Source organism: Capricornis sumatraensis, chromosome 10 (genome assembly GCF_032405125.1).
Source record: "Capricornis sumatraensis isolate serow.1 chromosome 10, serow.2, whole genome shotgun sequence".
In the NCBI taxonomy this organism is placed as follows: Eukaryota; Metazoa; Chordata; class Mammalia; order Artiodactyla; family Bovidae; genus Capricornis; species Capricornis sumatraensis.
In genome coordinates, this window is record NC_091078.1 from 97,718,551 (window position 1) to 97,740,401 (window position 21,851).

The 21,851-nt window shown below is 46.5% G+C and overlaps 1 protein-coding gene across 3 annotated transcripts in view; it reads left to right on the forward strand.

The window, feature by feature from the left end:
* Positions 1-4,803: 4,803 nt before the first annotated feature.
* The window catches only part of SCAP (SREBF chaperone), a 48,455-nt gene continuing 31,407 nt past the window's right edge, over positions 4,804-21,851 (forward strand). For all 3 annotated transcript variants that reach the window (XM_068982163.1, XM_068982165.1, XM_068982164.1), the window contains exon 1: positions 4,804-4,926. In XM_068982163.1, coding sequence (XP_068838264.1) covers positions 4,805-4,926 — 122 coding nt within the window. In that variant the 5' untranslated portion in view covers position 4,804. The remainder of the gene's footprint in view (positions 4,927-21,851) is intronic.

A 21,851-nucleotide genomic window follows, 5' to 3' on the forward strand; every position in this document is an offset into this window, starting at 1 on the left:
CTTTATTGTGCCCCTCTTCGCATGAAATGTTCCCTTGGTGTCTTTAATTTTCTTGAGGAGATCTCTAGTCTTTCCCATTCTGTTGTTTTCCTCTATTTCTTTGCATTGATCACTGAAGAAAGCTTTCTTATCTCTCCTTGTTATTCTTTGAAACTCTGCATTCAAATGGGTGTATCTTTCCTTTTCTCCTTTTCCTCTCACTGTCCATTAGGGAAATGCAAATCAAGATCAAATAAGATACCTATACACTCTATTAATCCTACTAAAATAAAGAATAGTAGCAATATCAAATGCTGGTGAGGATGCCAAGAAACAAAGTCCATCTGGTGGAAAGCGGTGTGGGTACTCTGGAAAATATGTTGGCAGTCTTAGGTTGTATAGTACATTTTATGTTTCCTAGCAGTTTCACTTCTGGGTATTTATTCCAGAGAAAGGAGATAGTAAATATTTGTGGTAAGAATAAGCATGATGGGTCCAGTATGGCTGAAATTTAGGGGAGATGGTAAGGCTTTTCAACAAGTGATCTTGGAAAGCTTTGAGACAGAGCCTGCAGTCTATGTTGTTTTTTGCATCTCTTTTCCTACTCTCTTCTTGGGGCTTTGACACATTTATTTTTCTTGGTTGAGTGTTTAACTTTTGTGAGTTGGTTGAAGAGAATTTTAAATGCTGAAAGTTTGGTGAATACAGGCACAAAATAGACCATCATCTCTTTTTTAAAAAAATAATGTTCTTTGTTAATGTATGTTATGTGTATGGATTTCTCTAAAACTTGGGCATTTGTGGTCTGGTTCGGGGCAGGTTCAGAATCACGGGTTCGGCAAGCCCCTGACACCGTGGCACCAGTCTGCCTCCCCAGCCCGCCCTCAGGGACTCCTCCTGTTCTTTGTGCCCTTTGTCCTCTGAGCCAGTGGGTCTGACTTGATCTGGGCTTGTCCTCTCCGTAGACTTCCTCCAGGGCTGTTCTTTGTCTTGGTTCCAATAGTGTTTTTTCTTTATACATACAGCTCTGTAATTTGGGTCTATAACAACAGAGCCCTTTGTTTTTGCTTGTAGCAGGGTCTCCCGTGAAGGCATTGGACAAAATCATTTGCATTTTTGTGTAATAGGTCCGCTCAGGCCCCCAGAGCCTCCATCCCTTCTACATATTATGTCTGTTTTTAATTTTTAAAAATTATTTTAAGTTACTATTTTTTGTTTTTTAAAATTATGTTTTTAATTTCTTAAATTATTTTTTATTGTGTTAAAATATGTATAAACATAAAATTTGCCATGTTAACTATTTTTAATTGTGCGATTCAGGGACATTAATTACATTCACAGTGTTGTGCAGCCATCACCATTATCTATTTCTAGAACTTTTCATCACCCCAGAAAGCAGCTGTAATTAGTAACTCCCAATCCTCTCTGTCCCCAGGCTCCTAGTAACCTCTAATCTGTCTTCTGTCTCTATGAATTTTCCTAATCTAGATGTTTCTTATAAGTGGCATCATATAAAGTTTGTCTTGTTGTGTCTGCCTTATTTCATTTAGCATGTTTGGAGGGTCTCTCCATGTTGTAGTGTATATCAGAACCTCATTCCTTTCTGTGGCCGAATAACATTCCACTGTATGTGTATATATCACATAAAAACTGTTGTGTCTCTTTAAATTCAGGAAGCTGAGTTCAGAGTGTAGATTTTGAACTGAAGAAATTTATAAGTGTGGGGCAATGTAGGAAAGAGAAAATTTCAGTTCAGGTTGGATAAATTGTGCTTTAGAATAGCTTTGTGTCAAAGTGAACATAGTGGAGGAAAGATAAGTAATTCTCTTGCCAGGTTCAGGTAGGTGGGCTGTGTAATGAACTAGAATTTGGATTTCTTTTTTTTGTTTGTTTTATGATTTTGTTTTCCGGGTGTTATGAAAATGAACAATTCAGTTCAGTTCAGTTGCTCAGTCGTGTCCGACTCTTTGGACCCCATGAATCGCAGCACGCCAGGCCTCCATCACCAACTCCCAGAGTTCACTCAGACTCACGTCCATCAAGTTGGTGATGCCGTCCAGCCATCTCATCCTCTGTCATCCCCTTCTCCTCCTGCCCCCAATCCCTCCCAGCATCAGAGTCTTTTCCAGTGAGTCAACTCTTCACGTGAGGTGGCCAAAGTACTGGAGCTTCAGCTTCAGCATCATTCCCTCCAAAGAAATCCCAGGGCTGATCTCCTTCAGGATGGACTGGTTGGATCTCCTTGCAGTCCAAGGGACTCTCAAGAGTCTTCTCCAACACCACAGTTCAAAAGCATCAATTCTTTGGCGCTCAGCTTTCTTCACAGTCCAACTCTCACATCTATACATGACCACAGGAAAAACCATAGCCTTGACTAGACGGACCTTTGTTGGCAAAGTAATGTTTCTGCTTTTGAATATGCTGTCTAGGTTGGTCATAACTTTACTCCGTAATCAAGATGAATGGGAACTGAAAATGACTAAGATCATGTCAGAAAGACTTGTACTTGCTGCAGAATGGAAGGGAGATGTTTTTCTTTTTTTTCCTCCTATTAGTAATTTCATGTATAAGAGAACAGAAGAGGCCTGAGAAGGAGATTAGGATTAGTAGCATCACAGTTTCCTGGTGGGCTTGGTTTGGGGACCTTTAAGGGAAGAGATGTGGGGCTTGGCAGAGGACTGAGGTTGGAAAAGCTCCAGCTTGTTCCTGACAGTGTCTTTCTACAAACAGGCTTCTCATTAGTGTTTGTTTCCCCCTTGGGGCAGGACGGAGGGTTAGGGGCGTGGGAGCAGAAAGTTTGCTTCCCCAGAGTCCTGGGTTATGCTGGCGGGGATCGCAGCTGCGGGGTCCTGCCGCGGGCCCTGGCCTGAGATCTTCGTGAGCTCTGAGGCTGCAGGTGAGCCTGGGGGGCTGGGCTCTTGTCAGCAGCTCTGCTACTTGGGCAGACTGTCACTTGCTGGCTCCCCTGCCTGCTGCCTTTCGAGTTGACCCACAGAGGGCTCTGGGTCGTGTTTCCTTAGAAGGTTCTTGGACTGGAGGATTGCACGCATGCTTGAGGCTTGTGCCTCCAGGAAGGCGGATGGAGTGAATCCCTTCTTGTTAACCAGCCGTGGTGTGACTGCTTTCGCTCCTCTTTTCTGGTGTCACACTTCTGAGGCATCACCTCTTTGGCCTGGGTTTCATCAGTGAACCAGATCACGCCAAGACACACATCTGGGCAGGTTCTGTGTAGCACAGACTGGGAAATAGCAACACGAAACAGGAGAAGTCGATTTTTTTTTTTTTAAGAAATAGTTCTATTTTTATCTGTTAATGTAATGGCTGTGCTGGGTCTTTATTGCTGTGCGCTGGCTTTCTGTCTAGTTGCAGCGGGCAGGGGGCTGCTCTCTAGTTGTGCTGCGTGGTCTCTCCTTGCCATGGCTTCTGCTGCTGTGGGGCACGGGCTGTCGGTGCGCACGGCCTTCAGTAGTTGCAGCTCATGGGCTTTAGTACAACGCGCTCAGTGGTTGTGGCCCATGGGCTTCGTTGCTCCACAGCGTGTGAAATCTTCCCAGACCAGGGATCGAACCTGTGTCCCCTGCATTGGGAGGCAGATTCTTAACCACTGGACCACTGGGGAATTCCAGAAGTAGATTTAAACATGAATTTCATTGGAGAGCTCAGCAGGGAAATGAATTCTTTGGGCCTTTCTATTAGAATTTTATATTCTGATTTTTTTGGTTGTAAGTTTCTCTGTTGGGAAGCAACGCACAGACAAAACAGATTTAATTGGAAGACTATGGGATGGTCGGAAGGAAGACCTAATGAGTCTTCAGAAAGGACTGGAGCCAGAGCAGTGCAGTGATCTGGGAGCCGGAACCTCTCAGGGAGGATTCAGTACCACCATGTCCAGTTTTGCTTCTTTTTGTCAGAAGTCAAAGTCCAGAGAGACAGACATGACCAGCCTGGTGGGGGTCAGGGAGGGGACCTTAACTGACAGTCCGTGCAGGGCGGATCTTGTGCAGAAAGCTGGTGTTCTGAGTCACGCTGGGCGCTGTCACTCAAAGAAGGAGACAGCTTGGGCAGCAGGAGCAGAAGGGGCCCTCTGCCCCACATGTTCCCAGAACAACGGGGGACCAGAAGCAGAGACTTCCACCTTGCAGTGCAGTTTGTTTTATGCCAGGGGCCTAGGCTTTCTGGTGTTTTTATGTTGAGGGCTGACCTTACTGAACATTCTTTATCAGTGAATCACTGTTTGTGCAAGAAACGTGTTTTTTTGAGGGGTCAGTCCTTGAAGGTTTTTCCCAAGGATTTCTCTTGGTCTGGCCTTTGCACAGAGAACAGGGGGGAGGGTTTCCAGAATGTCCATTTGGCCGAGAGCAGCTGAAGGTGCTGTCAATTACACAGGCATGCTCTCCTGTGCCACATGTGAGAACCATGCCCTCTCGAGGAAGTGGCCTTTTTAAGAAAGTGCCTAATGTGGAAGATGGTTGACAGTTTGTCACTAGAGCTAGAGGGGCAGTTTTTTGGTTTCTTCGGTTAGACTTACTTGGACACTGCCCACAGTCACTAGGAGCTGACCAAGATTATGCACGTGTGTATATGAGTGTGTGGGTTGGAGTTGATGTCTCCAGCTCTTGCCTGTACACATCCTGATTCGGTCTCCACGTCCCTGCCACCTCCCCTGGGTGCCCTAGTGTTCACAGCCACGTCCTCCTTGCTAATTCGCTTTTCTCCCTTCTTGCCAGGTGTCTGCAAATGGTGTACGTTGTCAGTGCCATCCAGCGTGTGCCAGGCTGATCCATGGTCACTTTCCGGGATGGCAGCAAGGTGACTTCAGCTGAGGATGACCCTGACTGAAAGGCTGCGTGAGAAGATATCTCAGGCCTTCTACAACCATGGGCTGTTCTGTGCGTCCTACCCCATCCCGATCATTCTCTTCACGGGGCTCTGCATCTTAGCCTGCTGGTATGTTTCCAAGTTGCCCTGGATATGGTGGGCCAGTCGACTTCCTAACCCTGACTGTTGTGTAGCCCTTGGACTGTGTATTTTTACACAGTGGAACTTGAGGCTCATTCCGGCCCACCAGTGGGAACCTCTAGTCCTGGGGTGGAAGCCACTGCACTAAAACAGTCCAGGCTCGCCCTAATTTAGTAAGTCGCCAGGTTTGTTCATATTATTGAGAATTTCTCAAAATAACGTTGAGATGTTTCTAAGAAACTGCAGGGTAAATAAAAGCGTGATCTTTTAATTTTCCTTCTCAGCAGTGGTAGCTTCCTTTTGGTATCTGGTTAAGAGCAGGAGCCTTGGAGTGTTGCAAGAATAGTCCATTTCAACAATTCTTGGGATCCCATCAGTGTTGCAGGCTAATCCCAGGATAGGGTTTTCTACACATGGGCTTGCCATTGCCTCTCGCGGGATCTTTTGTCGCATGGACTCTAGTTGTGTGTGGGCCCAGTACTTGCAGCGTGCGGGCTCTCTGGTTGTGGCATGTTGGACTTAGTTGTCTTGCAGGATGTGGGGTCTTAGGTCCTGGACCAGGGATCGCACTGGTGTCTCCTGCATTGCAAGGTGGATTCTTAACCACTGGATCACCAGGCACTTCCCTCTCCAGCCATTTTCTTGGGTTCCTGGGGACCCTCCTCTGACCTCTGATTGGTCCTGGGGCCGCCGCACTCACCGCACTGTTGGGAGGCTGTGCCGCCCTCTCTCCATGTCTGTTGAGCTGTCCCAGGGCCCTGGAACAGCTGCGGCTGATGAAGACACTGTAGAAGGAGAGGCTTGATGTAAGGTGACAACCAGTGGTCCCCTTTGGCTCTCAAACACTGACAAGAAAAGAGCCCACCTCATTGTCCTTGTCTCTGGGAAGAATTCTGGTTTTCAGATTTGTTGCACATCTAATGTTTATAGAAGTTTACATTGCTGTGCTGGAAGAAGGATGGTTCAGGGCTGAACTCGTTGTTCAGTTGTTAATGATCCCAAGTTCTTCCTTAATTAGGACAAGGAAAGATGAGCATATTCATTGAGAATTTCCTGCTGGGTGCTTCAGCAGGTATATAATTAAATGTCTCGTTGATCCTCATAAAAACCTTGGGAAATGGTCCGGTTATATTTCCATTTAACCAAAGGGAGAATGGAAGATTAAAGCTTGCCTGGTCTACACAACCAATGAGCAGGGAACCGAGTTCAGATCCAGGCCAGGGATCCTGGTGCCTGCAGCTGTGGCACTGTGTTCCCCCGCTCTCCTCACTCTGGCTCAGTGTATTTGTTTAAACTTTGATAATTTGTGTTGTACATGATAAGATGATTATGGCTTTATCCTGCATCTGATGAATTAGGAGTGTTCGGAGAACCCAGCTCTTGGTTTTGTTTGTATTCTTTCCTTTATGTCAATGTATGCATCTCTGTCTTTCAGAATCATCCTTTTCTAGGTCTGGCTCATGTGCTTGGGCAGAGAGTCTTAAAGCTGCGCACGCATCAGAATCACCAGGAAGGCCCGTTAAACGAAACTGCCGGGCTCTACCCCAGAGTTTCTCGTTCGTCAGGTCTGAGTGAAGCCAAGAACTTGCGTCTCTAAACAACTTCCCAGGCCAGGGGCCCACATGCTGAGAACACTAGACTGTGTGTCTGTCTTGAAAAGTTCTACCACATCTCAGCTAAAAGTATTTTTTATTCTGACTTCTGTAGCAGCAGTGGTGACACTCATGGTCATTATTGCTCCTCTCGCCTTCTGTAGGGGTGGGTGGTGTCCAGCTCCCCTGTCATAAATTCTCACTTCTGTGATAGCCTCTGTGTATGTGCCTTTGCACCTGGAAGGGTGTTAAGTAAATCCATAATGGATGAACACCCTGAATTAAACTTGTTTTCTCAATGGGCAGTTGAAGAGGTAGTTGTGACTCCCTTTCCACAAGGACAGCTCTAGTACCAGAAAGGAAAGGGCGTTTCTTCTTGCCATTCACCTTCTGAGGATTGGATTTGGCCAGCTGGGTCCAGACAGCTTCCCATACAGGGAGTGTGTGATGTGGGCAGCAGCTGTGAATGTAGCTGGGTACAACTGGAATTTATCTTTGAATGAATAATTTGATATTACACATGTGTTTCAAAACAGATTGTCCTTGGATTTATGATAGGGGCCTCTGGTATGAAAACTTTCTGACCTTTGTGGCTAAGGTCTCAAGTATGGAAGATTCCTTGACTCAAGGTGAATTAGAATGGGGTGGGGGATAGGGGAAGAGGCAGATGTGATAGTAACAGTATTGAGCGACCAGTGTAGCCCAGTTGCAGAAGAAAAGCAAAAAGCAAGGGAGACAGGGAAAGGTATGCTCACCTGCATGCAGAGTTCCAGAGAATAGCAGAGAGAGACAAGAAGGCCTTTTTCAATGAACAATGCAAAGAAATAGAGGAAAACAACAGAATGGGGAATGACTACCAATGGCTTCAAGAAAATTTGAGATATCAAAAGAACATTTCATGCAATGATGGACATAGAAAAGACAGAAGTGGTGAAGACCTAACAGAAGCAGAAGAGATAAAAAAGAGGTGGCAGGAGTATACATAAAACTGTACGGAAAAGATCTTATTGACCCGGATAACCACAATGGTGTAATCACTCACCTAGAGCCAGACATCCTGGAGTGTGAAGTCAAGTGGGCCTTAAGAAGCACTGCTGCCACTAAAGTTAGTGGAGATGATGAAATTCCAGTAGAGCTAGTTAAAATCCTAAAAGATGGTGCTTTTTAAAGTGATCCACTCAGTATGTCAAGAAATTTGGAAAACCCAGCAGCGGCCACAGGACTAGAGAAGGTCAGTCTTCATCCCAGTTTCCCAACAAGGCAGTACTAAAGAACGTTCAAGTTCAGTTCAGTTCCGTGAGTCAGTTGTGTCTGACTCTGTGACCCCATGAACCACAGCACGCCAGGCCTCCCTGTTTATCACCAACTGCCGGAGTCCACCCAAACCCATGTCCATTGTGTTGGTGATACCATCCAACCATCTCATCCTCTTTCGTCCCCTTCTCCTCCTTCCCTCACTCTTTTCCAGCATCAGGGTCTTTTCAAATGAGTCAGCTCTTTGCATCAGGTGGCCAAAGTATTGGAGTTTCAGCTTCAAAATCCTTCCAATGAACACCCAGGACTGATCTCCTTTAGGATGGACTGGTTGGATCTCCTTGAAGTCCAAGGGACTCTCAAAAGTCTTCTCCAACACCACAGTTCAAAAGCATCAATTCTTCGGCACTCAGCTTTCCTTATGAATGTTCAAACTACTGGACAATTGCGCTTATCTCCCATGCTAGTAATGTTATGCTCAAAATCCTTCAAGCTAGGCTTCAGCAGTACTTGAATCAAGAACTTCCAGATGTACAAGCTGGGTTTAGAAAAGGCAGATGAACTAGAGATCAAATTGCAAACATTCATTGGATCATAGAGAAAGCAAGGGAATTCCGGAAAAACATCTACTTCTGTTTCATTGAGTACGCTAAAGCCTTTGACTGTGTGCATCATAACAAACTGTGGGGAACTCTTCAAGAGATGAGAATACCAGACCATGTTACCTGTCTCTGGAGAAAACTGTATGCAGGTCAAGAAGCAACAGTTACAACCTTATTTGGAACAATTGATGTTCAAAATTGAGAAAGGAATACCCCAAGGCTGTACATTGTCACCCTGTTTATTTAACTCATATGCAGAGCACATCATTCGAAATGCTGGGCTGGCTGAGTTACAGGTGGAATCCAGATTGCTGAGAGAAATATCAACAACCTCAGGTATGCAGATGATACCACTCTAATTGCAGAAGGCAAAAGGAACTAAAGAGCCTCTTGATGAGGGTGAAACAGGAGAGTAAAAAAGCTGGCTAAAAGTCAGCATTCAAAAAATGAAGATCGTGACATTTGCTGCTATGACTGCATGGCAAATAGAAGGGGAAAAGGTGGAAGCACTGATACATTTCCTCTTCTTGGGTTCTGAAATCACTGTGGATGGTGACTGCAACCTTACAATTAGAAGACAGTTGCTTCTTGGAATGAAAGCTATGACCAAGGCAGTGTGTTAAAAAGCAGAGACATCACTTTGCCAATAAAGTTCCATATAATCAATGCTATGGTCTTTGCAGTGGTCAGGTATGGATGTGAGAGTTGGACCACAAAAGAAGGGAGAGTGCCGAAGAATTGCTGCTTTCGAACTGTGGTGCTGGAGAAGAGTCTTGAGAGTGCGTTGGACAGCAAGGAGATCGTACCTGTCCATCCTAAAAGAAACCAATCCTGGATACTCATTGGAAGGACGGATGCTGAAGCTGAAGCTCCAGTTCTTGGGCCACCTGGTGTGAAGAGCCGATTCACTGGAAAAGACCCTGATGCTGGGAAAGATTGAAGGCAGAAGGAGAAGAGGGTGATAGAAGATGAGATGGTTGGATGGCATCACTGATTCAGTGGACTTGAACTTGGGCAAACTCTGGGAGATGGTGAGGGACCGGGAAGCCAGGCATGCTGCAGTCCATGGGCTCACAAAGAGTCGGCCGCAGCCTGGTGACTGAGCAGCAGCAGCAGCAGCCCAGTTGCAGCCCAGCTGGGCAGACGCCTGTCTTAGATCCCACACGTGTGTCTGGCGGAACATCAGTCCTGGGAAACGGGTGGGGGCCCTCGGGGTGGGGCTGGGCTGGCGAGAGGAAGTGGAGACTCGTCTTCACTGAGCACTGGCTTCACGTGCGAGCGCTTCCTCGCATGCTGTTTCATTTGCTCGCCTGACATCCTCGGAGGAGGCGGTTATTCCCTAGTTCCTCTGCCGATGATGACACTTGTACGGAGAGATAGTAAGTGGTGTGTGCGGCAGCTGATAGGTCTGTGTGGTGGATCCACATCTGTGGTTTCTCCACTTCACTGTGGTGATGTGAACTTTATGAAGAACACTTTGGTGCTGATAACTGTCACTGCAGGGGTCTGCTCCTTGACCAAGAAGCCGGAGAAAGAGTCTCAGTTGCGGTGGGCCAGTGGCCAGTGGGCCAGGATCTACCTAGACAGAGGACAGAGAGGCTTTTTGAGGTAGCGGCCCTACATAATAGACATTGAGGAGAGTGCACGCAGTTGAGTTTTATAGCCACCTCAGTCTAGATGGCTGTAGTATACGCCAAGAGCTGTGCCAGACAGTAATGCCGAACACAGACCCTCCCACAGTCTCAGCCTGAGAGAGATGATTGCAGTGCCACTGAATTTTTTTTAAGTTTGTGCATTTATTGTTATTTTGAAAAATAATTTTTGTATATTTCTGTTGGCTGTGCTGGGTCCTCTTGCTGCACGGGCTTTTCTCCAGTCGCTGCGTGGGGCTACTCTGCAGTTGTGGTGGGCGTCTCATTGCAGTGGCCTCTCGTCGCACAGCACGGGCTCCGGGCGCATGACCTTAGTAGCTGCTGCACAGGTGGTGTTGCCCCTTGGCATGTGGCATGTTCTTGGACCAGAGATCAAACCCATGTGTCATGCGTTGGCAGGTAGATTTTTATCCGCTGAGCCACCAGGGAAGCCCCTGCAGGGTAGATCCTTAGCCACTGGACCAGCAGGGAAGTTCCTGTGATTTTTGTGTTTAACTGAAGGATAGTTGATTTCTCATGTTGTGTCAGTTTCTTCTCTACAGCAGAGTGATTCAGTTATCCATGTATACATACTGTTTTTCATATTCTTTCCATTATGGTTTGTTACAGGATATTGAATATTTTTCCCTTTGCTGTAGAGTAGGACCTTGTTTTATCTATTTTTTAATATAGTAGTTTGTATTTGCTACTCCTAAACTTCTTATTTATCCTTCCCCATTCCGCTTTGGTAACTGGTTCTAAACTTCTGTGTCTGTGCATCTGTTTCTGTTTGTAAAGTTCATTTGTGTCATATTTTAGCTTCACATATAAGTGATATCATATAGTGCTTGTCTTTCTCTTGCTGACTTCACTTCATACGACCACCTCTGGGTCCGTCCATATTGCTGCAAATGGCGTTATTTCATCCTTTTTTTATAACTGATACTCCTTTTTTTTATATATACATGCTCCATCTTCCGTATCCATTCATCTGTCCGTGGGCATTTAGGTGGTTTCCATGTCTTGGCTATTGTAAGGAGTGCTGCTGTGAACCTAAGAGTGCCTGTTGCCTTTTTGAATTAGAGTTTGCTCCAGATAGATTCCCAGGAGTGGGCTTGCTGGGCTGTATGGGAGCTGATTTTTTAAGGAACCTCTATACTGGTTTCTGTAGCACTGTCCCAGTTTACATTCCCACCACTCTTGGTGGGAATGTAAATTTTTTCCACATCCTCTTCAGCATTTATTATATGTAGACAGTCTTACAATGGCCATTCTGACCAGTGTGAGGTAATACCTCAGTGTAGTATTTTTTAAATTTTATTTATTTTTAATTGGAGGATAATTGCTTTACAATATTGTGTTGGTTTCTGCCATACAGCAACATGAATCAGCCATAGGTGTAAATATGTCCCCTCCCTCTTGAATCTTCCTCCCAACCCCACACTGTAGTTTTAATTTGCACTTCTGTAATAATTAGTGCAGGTCAGGAAACAACAGTTAGAACTGGACATGGAACAACAGACTGGTTCCAAATAGGAAAAGGAGTACGTCAAGGCTGTGTATTGTCACCCTGCTTATTTAACTTATATGCAGAGTACATCATGAGAAACGCTGGGCTGGAAGAAGCACAAGCTGGAATCAAGATTGCCGGGAGAAATATCAGTAACCTCAGATATGCAGATGACACCACCCTTATGGCAGAAAGTGAAGAGGAACTAAAAAGCCTCTTGATGAAAGTGAAAGAGGAGAGTAAAAAAGTTGGCTTAAAGCTCAACATTCAAAAAATGAAGATCACGGCATCTGGTCCCATCACTTCATAGGAAATACATGGGGCAACAGTGGAAACAATGTCAGACTTTATTTTTGGGGGCTCCAAAGTTAACTGCAGATGGTGACTGCAGTCATGAAATTAAAAGACGCTTACTCCTTGGAAGGAAAGTTATGACCAACCTAGATAGCATATTCAAAAGCAGAGACATTACTTTGCCAACAAAGGTCCATCTAGTCAAGGCTATGGTTTTTCCTGTGGTCATGTATGGATGTGAAGTTGGACTGTGAAGAAAGCTGAGTGCCGAAGAATTGATGCTTTTGAACTGTGATGTTGGAGAAGACTCCTGAGAGTCCCTTGGACTGCAAGGAGATCCAACCAGTCCATTCTAAAGGAGATCAGTCCTGGATGTTCATTGGAAGGGACTGATTTTGAAGCTGAAACTCCAATACTTTGGCCACCTCATGTGAAGAGTTGACTCATTGGAAAAGACCCTGATGCTGGGAGGGATTAGGGGCAGGAGGAAAAGGGGACAACCGAGGATGAGATGGCTGATTGGCATCACTGACTCGATGGATGTGAGTCTGAGTGAACTCCGGGAGTTGGTGATGGACAGGGAGTCCTGGCGTGCTGCAGTTCATGGGGTCGCAAAGAGTCGGACACGACTGAGTGACTGAACTGAACTGAATAATTAGTGCTGTCGAGCATCTTTTCATGAGGTTATTGGCCATCTGTATGTCTTCTTTGGAGAAGTGAATAGACTGCTTATAGTGGTTTCATTAGATGCCCAGGGTCCATTCAACTGCTTACCTGTATTCTACGTGGAATGAGAAACTTGTTCAGCTTGATGAAGGGACTGCTGCTCTCGCTCCCTCTGTCTGGCTCTAGCAGCTTCCTGAGCTGTGCACCTGTTCATCACAGGATCACCCTGGGAGCCATGAATGCTCTTTCCTTTGGGAAAATCTGATGAAACTTGTAGCAAGTAGGCACTGTGGCGACAGGTGTCTATTTACATTTCCTAGAGCTAATTAGGCCACCAGGATGCCCGGCAGCGGCCCAGCAAGTCAGAGAGTCCTGTCACTTGGGTCTACCGTGGGAAGCGGTGGGCATGCTGTGGTATGAAGGAACAGTGTCTGGGTGCCAGGCCAGCTGGGTTGCCATCCCTGTGGGTCAGGTTTATGTGGGGGTCACTGGGTCACTTGTGATTCCATAACGTGCTGCTCGTGGTTACAGAGGGTGAATTTTACCTTAGAGAGCAAGTTGGAATCACAATGAGACCATTCCGAACCCCCTGAAGGAGGCGAATCCTGCAGGGTGTGTGGGTGTCCAAGAGCAGACATGACCCTTTCCTCCTTTTTCTCTGGAGCAAAGCAGCCCTTTCAGGCTGAGACTGGACGTCTTGGTTGTGGTGGCCTCTGCTCTCAACCTCTCTCTCCCGTGTCTGCCATGGCTCAGGTTTCCCCATGATTGTTGTCGCCCCTTTGCAGGTGGGCACACGGGCTTATAGAACAGGCTTCTTCTTTCTGTACCCTGTGACCACTCTGAACATGCTTAGATTCTTTTCATGAATGAGAAAGAAATCTGAGTAACAGAAGCCGGGTCTGCACCTGTGCTTTGAGAGCTGGGCTGGTTGGCCGGGAAGGATGTCCCAGAGCACCATGGACCTGTGTCCCAAAGCCCAGATGCAGGAGCCTGGGGCCCAGCTACAGCAGCCGCTCCTGGGTCCTGTTCAGCACTCTGAAGCCAGAGGCTCCCTCCAAGCAGAAGTTACCCCTGGCCCCACATACAAACTCTGGAAAAGTTCTGAAGGGCTTGGAGGAAATCAAAGGCGCCCTTATCAACCCAGACTTCCTCAAACAGAAGAGAGATCAGGAGATCTCCGAAGTTTCCCCTTGTAGACTTTCACCACCCAACCCTAGTTCTGCGCTGCTCTTCCCTGAGAAGGGGAGAGAGGAAGCGCGTCCGACTGCTGGTGCCTCTGGAGGGGAGTCCTGTGCCATGCCTCTGTGTGCCATCTTTCTGGGTGCTCTTCCTATGTGTCTTTGGTGTCGCCTGAGCTCCCATCGTAACACCATCATTTGTGGGACCCAGTGCAGCATGAAGGTGCAGGGCTGCCTCCTCAAAAAGCAAGGGAAAAGTACCATTAAAGGTGCTGGAGTATGCTCAGATGCGAGTGGGTGAAAGGCTTGCTCCTGCCAGGTTGCTCCTGCCCATCCGATGTGCTGCTGTGGTGCAGCCAGCCTGGGATAAGCCACGGCCGGCGCCTCGCCCAGCTCCAGGACACGGTGAGGGGTGCGCTGCTGAACAGCCCTACTGGTTTTGGTCGGGTGCCTATAGGCAGCAGCAGCACATGGACACCTGGCCTGAGAGGGGATGGCCAGATCCTGGGACGCAGGCGGGCAGGGTCGCTGGTGGTCACACTCCTGGCCGAGGGTGGAGGGACCGCCTGTGATCCTATATTCCGCATCATGTGCTGTTGTGATGGACTTGGCTTATGAAACACAAATCAAAAGATAGATTTGTTAAGAATTTCTATATATCTACTGCAGAGCGTTAAACCCCAAGCTCCAGACCCTTCTGAACGTGGGGTCTTACGCAGCCATATAGGTGCACACCATGAAGCTAGTCCTCAGTACAGCATCTGGTAGGTTAAAAATCAGCCTACATGTCTTGAACATCTTCCATGTGGCTGGTATGAGGATGCGAAATTTAGAAGGACATGTTCCCACCTCACATCTCTTACATTAATTAAGCAGGTGAATTGAGGAGCGGTGTCTGCAGGTTGTCATGGGAGTGCAGAAGAGAGGTGCCTAACCGCTTGGGTTGGAAAGATGAGGTGGCCTTGAAGGATACACGGGAGTTTGGTTAGCATTTAGTGGGCAGAGGGTGTGTGTTAGTTCGGGCTCCTTGAGGCAAGGATTTCAGTGCATGTAGCTTATGTGTCACACACGACTGAGCGACTTCACTTTCACTTTTCACTTTCATGCATTGGAGAAGGAAATGGCAACCCACTCCAGTGTTCTTGCCTGGAGAATCCCAGGGGCAGGGGAGCCTGGTGGGCCGCCATCTTTGGGGTCACACAGAGTCAGACACGACTGAAGCGACTTAGCAGCAGCAGCAGCTTACGTGCAAGATGGAATGAACAGTGGTCAGCGGGTAGGAGAGGGAGCTGGAAGGGGAGGCACATTATCTGGCAAGTTTACACCGTGAGCCGCCCGAGAGTCACATTTGGGGACACTGAGGAACAGTGCAGGTCGTCCGCCTCAGAGCTCCCCGACGGGGAGAGCTGCACCCTCCACCGGGTCAGCAGACTCATCCCCTGCAGGGCCACATAGGAGGGCCACGTGGAGCCTTCATCACATATTTTTTTTCGGTTGTTTTGTTTTATATATTGTTCAGTCGCTCAGTTGTGTCTGAGTCTTTACAACCCCATGGACTGCAGCACGCCAGGCTGCCCTGCCCTTCACCATCGCCTGGAGTTTCCTCAAACTCATGTCCACTGAGTCAGTGATGCCATCCAATTATCTTATCTTCTGTTGTCCCCTTCTCTCCTCCTGCCATCAGTCTTTCCCAGCATCAGGGTCTTTTCCAGTGAGTCAGCTCTTCACATCAGGTGACCAAAGTATCGAAGCTTCAGCATCAGTCCTTCCAGTGAATATTCAGGGTTGATTTCCTTTAGAGTTGACTAGTTTGAACTCCGTGCAGTTCAAGGGACTCTCAAGAGTCTTCTCCAAAACCACAGTTAAAAAGCACCAGTTCTTCTGCACTCAGCCTTCTTTATGGTCCATGACTGCTAGAAAAACCATACCTTTGACTATACGGACCTTTGTCAGCAAACTGATGGCTCTGCTTTCTAGTAGGCTATCTAGGTTTATTGTAGCTTTTCTTCCAAGGAGCAAGGGTCTTTTAATTACATGGCTGCAGTCACCATTTGCAGTGATTTTGGAGCCTAAAAAAATAAAGTCTCTCACTCTTGCCATTTTTCTCCATCTGTTTGCCATGAAGTGAAGGGACCGGATGCCATGATCTTAGTGTTTTGAATGTTGAGTTTTAAGCCAGCCTTTTCACTCTCCTTTTTCACCTTCATCAAGAGCCTCTTAACTTCCTCTTTACTTCCAGCCATTAGGGTGGTATCATCTGCATATCTGAGGTTATTGATATTTCTCTTGGCAATCTTGATTCCAGCTTTTGCTTCATCCAGCCCGGCATTTCGCATGACGTGCTCTGCATATAAGTTCAATCAACAGGGTGACAATATACAGCCTTGATGTACTCCTTTCCCAGTTTAGAGCCAGTCTGTTCCGTGTCCAGTTCTAACTGTTGCTTCTTGACCTGCATACAGATTTCTCAGGAGGCAAATAAGGTGGTCTGGTATTCCCATCTCTTCCAGAATTTTCCAGTTTGTTGTGATCCACACAGTCAAAGGCTTTAGCGTAGTCAGTGAAGCAGAAGTAGATGTTTTTCTGTAATTCTCTTGCTTTTCCTAGATCCAGTGGATCTTGACAATTTGATCTCTGGCTCCTCTGCCTCTTCTAAATCCAGCTTGATACCTGAAAGTTCTCAGTCACATACTTTTGAAGCCTAGCTTGAAGGATTTTAAACTTTACCTTGCTAGCATGTGAAATGAGCACAATTGTCCAGTAGTTTGAACATTCTTTGGCATTGCCCTTATTTGGGATTGGAATGAAAATGGACCTTTTCCAGTCCTATGGCCACTGCTGAGTTTTCCAGATTTGCTAGCATATTAAGTGCAGCCCTTTAACAGCATCATCTTTTAGGATTTAAAATAACTCTGCTGAAATTCCATCACTTCCACTAGCCTTGTTTGTAGTAATGCCTTCTAAGGCCCACTTGACTTTACACTCCATGATGTCTGGCTCTAGGTGAGTGATCACACCTCCATGGTTATCTGGGTCATTAAGACCTTTTTTGTACAGTTCTGTGTATTCTTGGCATCTCTTATATCTTCTGCTTCTGTTAGGTTCTTGCTGTTTCTGTCATTTATTGTGTCCATCTTTGCATGAAATGTTCCTTATTATCTGATTTTCTTGAAGAGATCTCTAGTCTTTCCCATTCTGTTGTTTTCTCTTTCTCACTGCATTGTTCATTTAAAAAGGCTTTCTTATCTCTTCTTGCTATTCTCTGAAACTCTGCAGTCAGTTAGGTATCTTCCTTTTTTGTCTTGCCTTTTGCTTCTCCTTTTTTCAGCTATTTGTAAGCCCTCCACAGACAACCATTTTGCCTTCTTGGATTTCTTTTTCTTTGGCATGGTTTTGGTCACCACCTCCTGTACAGTGTATGAACCTCCATCCATAGTTCTTGAGGCACTCTGTCTATCAGATCTAATCCCTTGAATCTGTTTGTCACTTCCACTGTATAATCATAAGGGATTTGATTAAGGCCATACCTGAATGGCCTAGTGGTTTTCCCTGTTTTCTTAATTTGGCAAGAAGGGGCTCACGGTCTGAGCCACACTCAGCTTCAGGTGTTGTTTTTGTTGACGGTATAGAGCTTTTCCATCTTTGACTGCAAAGAATATAATCAGTCTGATTTTTGTACTGATCATCTGGTGATGTCCATGTGTAGAGTGGTCTCTTTGTGTTGTTGGAAGAGGATGTTTGGTATGACCAGTGCATTCTCTTGACAGAACTCTGTTAGCCTTTGCCCTGCTACATTTTGTACTCCAAGGGTAAATTTGCCTATTCTTCCAGGTATCTCTTTTTTTCCCTCCAAGTATCTCTTGACTTCCAATTTTTGCATTGCAGTCCTCTGTGGTGGAAAGGGCATCTTTTTTTGGGGGGGGTTGTTAATTATAGAAGGTCTTATTGGTTTTAACCCTTTTAAAATGTAAAAATCACTTTGAATTCACAGACCACATGAATACAGGACATGGACTGTAGTTTGCCGACCCCTAATCTATACAATAATAACATGAACCACCAACTGGGCTGCTTCCAGCTAGCATTAATCCTCAATTGGCACTTGGGGCCCGTCTCTGTGAGGCAGAGAGGCCTCCAGCAGCAGTGGAACACTCTCAGGTGAAGAGATGCCAGTGCTGGCAGCTAGAAGTTGAGCCAGCATGTCCAGAGATCAGATGAGGGGGATCAAGGGTAGGGCAGCAGCAGGCCCTGGAGAGGTGTTGGGTGGCTGGCCGTGGGCCCTGCGGGCACAGCAGCAGAGAGGTGTGTGGGCTGGGAGATGGGGAAATTCAGAGAGACCTGCACCTGATGAGGAAACAAGTGATTTCAGGAGGAGAAGCAGGAAGTCTAGCTGGGCTAGTGCATCCATTACTCCAGATGAGAGTCGATAGCTGTTGCTCAGTCTAAAGGGAGGCCCTGGAGGTGGTGAAATGTGGCCAAGTCTGGATGTATTTTGAAGGTGGAGTGTTTGGGATTTTTCTGAGCACCAGGTGTGGAGTGTGAGAGCACGCAAGCTCAGAGTGCTTGGCCTGAGCAGCTGGATGGGTGGAGCTGAGACAGGAAATTCAGGGAGGGGTTTAGAGACTTGGTTCCTTCCCTGTGCCCCTGTAAGGTCAGAGTAAGCCACGACAGAATCTGGCCTGTGAAACGAGTTTGCAGAAGCAATGTGGGGTGGTGGTAGAAACCTCCAGTTTCTGTCTTTGGTCTTTTTTTTCTGACCTTGATAAAGTGAGTGCTTTTGCTTGTAAAATTGCCTGACACTTTTCTTCCAAGCATTCCTTTTGGTCTCACATTTGGTAGCCATGGATGGTGATGATTACCTTGCATTTTGTATTTCTGTAGAATCTTTTTCTTGTGCTTATATTAAAAGGAATTTATGGTCATTTTTGAAAAAACAGAACAAAACTGTAATACCAGGTAGTATAGCATGATGTTAAGAGAGTGGACTCTGGGCCCAGACTGTCTGTGTTTACATACTGGTTCTGTCACTTTCTTGGGGGAGATATAGCTTCTGCGTGCCTCGTTGGGCGGTGGTGAGGCTTAAATGAGCAAAAAGATGGAAGGCACTTGGCACATCACAGGTTCTCAGTGAGAGTTAGAAGCTGTCGTCATTGTTACAGAGACAGAAACAGGCAGGTTCCCGGTCACTGGTAAGGACCGTTTGGGGAGGAGTATGGGGCACTTTGGTAGATCCTAGGAGGAGAGGCCAGAGAAGGCAATGGCACCCCACTCCAGTACTCTTGCCTGGAAAGTCCCATGGACGGAGGAGCCTGGTGGGCTGCAGTCCATGGGGTCGCTAAGAGTCAGACACGACTGAGCGACTTCACTTACACTTTTCACTTTCATGCGTTGGAGAAGGAAATGGCAACCCACTCCAGTGTTCTTGCCTGGAGAATCCCAGGGACAGCAGAGCCTGGTGGGCTGCCGTCTATGGAGTTGCACAGAGTTGGACACGACTGAGGCGACTTAGCAGCAGCAGCAGCAGGAGGAGAGGCCTTATTAACCTGGACTTTGCGGGGGAGCGGAAGGACTTCCTGTGGAAGGAATACTGCAGCTGAGGCTTGAAACTGAATTATCTTGAAGAAGAAGGGGCAAGAGTGGTCAGCCAGGTGCAGAGCCTCAGAAGCAGAAGGGGAGTTGTATGTGGCTCCAGGGCAAGGTTGGAGAATGACCGTGAGCCATTTTAGGTATCTCAAGGTCTGTGGCTGTTTCCGAATAGATTTCATCCTAAGAAAGTGGATGCTCTGGGGTGTGCTGCCCTTCTTTTTTTTCCTGCTGGAATGTTTTGTCGTTGTTTTTGTATAGTCACTAAGTCACGTCCAAGTCTTTGGGACCCCATGGACTGCGGCATGCCAGGCTTTCCGGTTCTTTACTACTATCTAGTGGAGGTTGCCCAAGTTCGTGTTCATGGAATCAGTGGATCGTATCTACCCATCTCATCCTCTGTCGTCCCGTTTGCCTCTTGTCCTCAGTCTTTCCCAGCATCAGGATCTCTTCGAGTGAGTCGGCTCTTCAGATCAGGTGGCCAAAGTATTGAAGCTTCAGCATCAGTCCTTCCAGTGAATATTCAGGGTATTGATTTCCTTTAGGATTGACTAGTTTGATTTCCTTGCAGGAATGTTTAAAGTCCTGGAATTCACAGATGTTGTAAATATTTCAAATCTTGAGAAACAGGCTGCCTTCAGTTTAGTGAGTGTGTTTTGAGCAGCTACTGTGTGGAAAGTGAATGTAGATAAATAAAGCATATGGCCCACCTTCATCTTCTAGTAGAGTTAAAGCTCCAGCAGCCTTAGCTCTGGGCCCTGGGCTCCTCTCTACACCCAGGGGTCAGCCCAGCCCTCGTGCAGAGTTTCCCCCAACAGAACCTTAGCTGAGTCCAGAGACAGCCCTTGATACCTGCTTCCAAACAGGTGAACCTTACCTTTTGGAAGCAGCAAGAGAGAAGCAACTCTTCACATAAAAGGAATTTTCAATAGATTAATGGCTGATTTCCTCTCGGAAACCATCAGTTCAGTTCAGTCACTCAGTCTTGTCCGACTCTTTACAACCCCATGGACTGAAGCATGTCAGGCTTCCCTGTCCATCAGCAGCTTCCTGGAGCTTGCTCAGACTTATGTCCATTGAGTCAGTGATGCCATCCAACCATCTCATCCTCTGTTGTCCCTTTCTCTTCCTGCCTTTGGTCTTTCCCAGCATCAGGGTCTTTTCCAGTGAGTCAGTTCTTTGCAGTCAATGGCCAAAGTATTGGAATTTCAGCTTCAGCATCAGTCCTCCCAATGAATATTCAGGACTTATTTCCTTTGGGATTGACTAGTTTGATCTCCTTGCAGTCCGCGGGACTCTCAAGAGTCTTCTCCAGCACCATAGTTCAAAAGCATCAATTCTTAGGCGCTCAGCCTTCTTTACAGTCCAACTCTCACACCCATACATGACTACCAGAAAAACCGTAGCTTTGGCTAGACGGACCTTTGTTGGCAAAGTAACGTCTTTGCTTTGTAATATGCTGTCTAGGTTGGTCATAGCTTTTCTTCCAAGGGGCAAGCGTCTTTTCATTTCATGGCTGCAGTCACCATCTGCAGTGATTTTGGAGCCCCCCAAAATAAAATCTATAACTGTTTCCATTTTTCCCCTTCTATTTGCCATGACTTAATGGGGACTGGATGCCAAAATGTTGAGTTTTAAGACAGCTTTTTCACCATGGAGGCATTTAAAGTCCTGAAAGGAAAAGACTCGACCAAGAGTTCTATCTTCTGCAAATCTGTAACTTCAGTATTGGAGGACAAATTAAGCAATTTTCATATAAACAAAAGCTGAGCAAATTTGTTACCACTGGACCTGCCGTACAGGTTGAAACCATAAGAGAAAATAAACACTAGCAAAGATGATCAGTGTTGCTGTGCTTTTGGTTTGGTTTGTAATTTCTTTCTTTGTCTTGTGGTCATGTGTATTAAATGTAACGTAAAAGCTATGTTAATGAGAAGAAATGTGTAAAGTGTAATCTGTGACAGTAACAATATAAAAGGGGAAAGACTAGGATGTACTGTCAGAGTGTATACTGTGGATGCAACACTCTCAGTCTGCTTAATTTCAGTTGTCTTATTTTTGTGATTGCTGATCCTTTCTTCTGCCTGCCCAGATTTGCTTTTGAACTCCTCTGTTATGATACTGTTCAGCCTAGATTGTTACACGGTTTTGCTGTTGTTTAGTTTTTGGCTGTGCCGAGTCTTTGCCGTTGTCTGTGGGCTTCTCCCTGCTGGGCGCTCTCGTTACAGAGCACAGGCTCTAGGGCGGGTGGCTTCAGTGGTTACGGCGCGTGCGCTCAGCAGTTACAGCTCACAGACTCCAGAGCGTGGGCTCAGCAGTTCCTGCAGCATGTGGAGACTTCCTGGACCAAGGATTGAGCACGTGTCCCTTGCATTAGTGGTGAATTCTTAATAACCACTGAACCACCAGGGAAGTCCTATAAGTTGTTAATAATAGAACTCCCAAGGTAACTACGGGCTTCCTTCATGGCTCAGCTGGTAAAGAATCCACCCGCAATGTGGGAGACCTGGGTTTGATCCCTGGGTTGGGAAGATTCCCTGGAGAAGGGAAAGGCTATCTGCTCCAGTATTCTGGCCTGGAGAATTCCATGGACTGTATAGTCT